The sequence below is a fragment of the Trichinella spiralis genome (genome assembly GCF_000181795.1).
Source record: "Trichinella spiralis strain ISS 195 chromosome Unknown Scfld2, whole genome shotgun sequence".
Classification (NCBI taxonomy): domain Eukaryota; kingdom Metazoa; phylum Nematoda; class Enoplea; order Trichinellida; family Trichinellidae; genus Trichinella; species Trichinella spiralis.
Window position 1 is genome coordinate 8,564,920 of NW_003526941.1, and position 3,159 is coordinate 8,568,078.

Here is a 3,159-nt window from a genome sequence, read left to right on the forward strand (position 1 = left end):
CAGTATCACATAATCAACTCCACCAAAACAGGCCACTCGTCGGTCGCACTGACTTAAAAAACTCGCATCTGTGTAATACGAGATGTCTGCGGTAGAGCGGAACCAGCCTTCAAAATGTAGCACAGTCCGGGCATTGTCGGCAGTCATCTTCAATTGTCAGCCGACAAATGCAAATGAGTAGTATAGTAATATGATAGGCACTTGAAAATCCACACATTACTGTACAAAATTCACTGCAGGCCTATTCACAGAAATGTAAATGTTCTGTCGCGCGTTGAGAATTTCATCAATTGGCACCGCGAGATCACTGATTATAAAAAAGAAAGATTATTTATTTCTTTTAACCAAATACATTACAGCGATGCGAACTTTTTTGTACACAGTAACACGAAATGGTTGGTGGGCAATGTGGAAATGTTCAACAACATAATTCACTGCTATCAATTTGCTAAGAAAACCTATCGTTGCCGTATCCCGAAGCGAAACCAACAATTAGTTATTTACTAGACCAATGGAATATAATTCAGTGGGACAGAAAGAAATTGTATTTTTAAAAATAAAAAACTGAACGAAAGAAAACTAACAAAGATTAATGTAAGATTTAAATAAATAAGCCATTAATAAATGAACAGATGCTGTTGAGGTGATCAGAAATAATAAGAATATACTAAAAAGAAAAATTGAAAAGTGAAAAATAATAGAAAAACTATCTATCGATTGAAGAAAAGAAAAGAATAGAAAATCGCTAATTGAAAAGTAAAAAAAAACTAGATATATTATCATACATACAATTAGTAGAACTGACCTATTGGAGTGAAATCACATGCTGAATCTAATAATAGGAAATTGAAAAAAAAAAGGTTCGCTTCCTTTTTCAACGGCAGTCAGCGGTGAACATCATCAAGCTAAAAAGACACGATGAAACGACAAAAAAGCTATAAAGGCTTCATCTCTTGAATTTGTTTTATCAAATAAGCTTTTTCGTCATTAAACTGTTCGTCTTCCGTTCGATCGGAATGGAATTTGCTCAAAAATTCCACCAGACGATCACGATTTCTTATCAAAATATCAGCAATAGGTTTGGGTTTAGCTGGATTTGCAACAAATACCTGAAGAAGAAAAAAACAAACCAAACCAAAAAAAATAGCAAATAGCAGAAATTGTTAATATTATTATTGAATTATACTTTGAAAACGTGGAATGCTTCGAATTGGATACTTCTGCTGCGTTCGATCAGAAGATTCATCATCAATTTCAAATTTTCAGGATTGCTAATGTATCGAGTCATCACGTTGAAATTGTGCCTATCTAAAAGCAACTCGCCAAGCAGCTGAAAAGAAATCACATATGCACAATTCAACAAAACAACAATAAATGCTCTTTCTTAATACCTTCAACGACTGTCTCCTCGTTACATAATTTTCGGAATTGAGCAAATGTTGATAGGCCTCAAAAAATCGATCATAATTCTGTTCAAGAAATTCTGCACACAGAGCTTTGTGTTTCGTGATCAAATCCTAAAATACGAAATAAACGTTGATGATTTTTTTAATCATAATTTTCTCCAGTGCCATTCCGAAAGTTTATTCAATCATGGTGCATCGAAAAATTAAAAATTATATTATTTACAATAGCATCTATAAACAATTTTGTCATCACATATATTAACACAAATTTCTAAAACTTGACAACATTAATGATGAACAATTTTATTTAGAAATGGAAAAAAAAGGAAACTGTTTTTTTTCCAATATTGCATTTAACAAAACAATTATAATAAAACAACAATTAGTTTACCTTGAACGTGCTAAAAGCGTCAGAAGCTACTTCAAATGTTGACCCTTCGACATAGGTAAAAAATCTGTATGTTTCTTCAAAGGAGAGCAACATGCGCGCCAATGGTTCGTGCCGAATACATTCCCGAAGCATACTGCCGCAACAGAGTGCAATTTCGGACACTTCATAACTGTAATAAATAAAAAGAAAAAAAATAAATGTTAGCATTCATACATGCAAGTGAAACAATTCATGAAAAATTAGTATTCGAATTCAAATTTGTCAATTCTAGTTTGCACCATTAGCAGCAAAAGTACAATTATGTAATGAAACGTCAATTTTAATTAACAAAGGACAATCTGAAAATTGCATCACCCACACTGAAATAAACATGCACAAAATTTATACAAAATAAAATTATTTTGTTTTCATAAAAGAAAAGATTTTTTTCCATCTTCGAAGAAAATAATTGAAAAATAATGAAAAAGCAAATCGTTATTATTCGTTTCGCTTATTTACAATTGTGAACGTAATTTGTAGTATAGAATAATTACTTCAAAAGTAAAAAAAGAAATAATAAAAATTTTGCATTGAAAATTATGAAATAAAAAAATTTTTTATGAAAAAACTACTTTAAAAAATCAAAATTATCTGTAAAAACAATAAAAAACAACATTGAACTGAAATGAAATGAATGCACGTCGAAATGGTACAGTAGAAGAGACAATCAAGTTGTTCGAGCAACTACTGCACATTCGATGACCGAATTGAGATTGAATTGAAAGCAGCAAATTTTACTATTAGCGAGAGTGAATTTTCCATTTCGGAGTACAATAATGACATTAATTATGTAAGTGAGTATTTAAAAATCAAACAAAACGAGGAGACATTTCGTCACGCGAATGCGTCACAGGCGCAATTGGTTTCGGCGTTGCTGGTTGGATAGAGCGAAACGCCGACTACTACTCATCACACACTCACTGACTTGCATGCACAATGGAAACGCTGTTTGGCGATTGATCAAACACACACACACACACAGAGAGACAGACACACACAAGCTGTTCAAAACTTACCCTTTAATAAGTGCTACGAGAACTTCCGGCTTGGCACTCAGGTATTCAACCGTCGGGCTTCGGGTGCCAATCTGCCTTCTGAGCAGATTGTTGAAAATCAATGCAACATCTTTTTTCGACTAAAAACAATTCACCATATATCCAAGTGCAAGTGCAAATCAACAAACGCCTCCCTCGCGTGCGTTGAAAAATACTTATCGCATCAATAATACTTTGCTGATCAATGCTGAACAAATGAAAAACAACGCCCAATCAATGTGCTTACAAAATTATTCCACCACAAATGAACAAACTATCATGACCACCA

At 33.1% G+C, this 3,159-nt stretch overlaps 2 protein-coding genes across 2 annotated transcripts; both read right to left on the bottom strand.

Annotated features, from left to right (window-relative positions):
- Window positions 1–216: 216 nt before the first annotated feature.
- Window positions 217–2,531, bottom strand: Tsp_06938 (conidiophore development protein HymA). The gene is made up of 7 exons (XM_003380741.1): window positions 2,477–2,531; window positions 2,126–2,156; window positions 1,798–1,966; window positions 1,392–1,517; window positions 1,196–1,330; window positions 994–1,109; window positions 217–307 (listed from the first exon to the last, which is right to left on the bottom strand). Exons 1-7 carry the CDS (start codon window positions 2,529–2,531, stop codon window positions 217–219), a joined length of 723 nt encoding a protein of 240 aa, XP_003380789.1.
- Window positions 2,532–2,848: 317 nt separating this feature from the next.
- On the bottom strand, window positions 2,849–2,971 carry Tsp_06939a (N-acetyltransferase 10; the record flags this gene model as incomplete). The annotated part of the gene is made up of 1 exon (XM_003380742.1): window positions 2,849–2,971. A coding segment is annotated over one exon (123 nt), but the record flags the coding sequence as incomplete, so codon positions are not given.
- Between the last annotated feature and the right edge of the window lie 188 nt (window positions 2,972–3,159).

What these genes read in the sequence shown, in the direction of transcription:
- Tsp_06938 (XM_003380741.1), bottom strand. Translation starts at nt 2,531, where the DNA reads ATGTGCAGTAGTTGCTCGAACAACTTGATTGTCTCTTCTACTGTACCA. An exon ending in ACGCTTTTAGCACGTTCAAG is followed by an intron (nt 1,518 to 1,797) that starts GTAAACTAATTG and finishes TTCGTATTTTAG; the next exon opens with GATTTGATCACGAAACACAA. An exon ending in GATCGAACGGAAGACGAACA is followed by an intron (nt 308 to 993) that starts GTTTAATGACGA and finishes TTTTATAATCAG; the next exon opens with TGATCTCGCGGTGCCAATTG.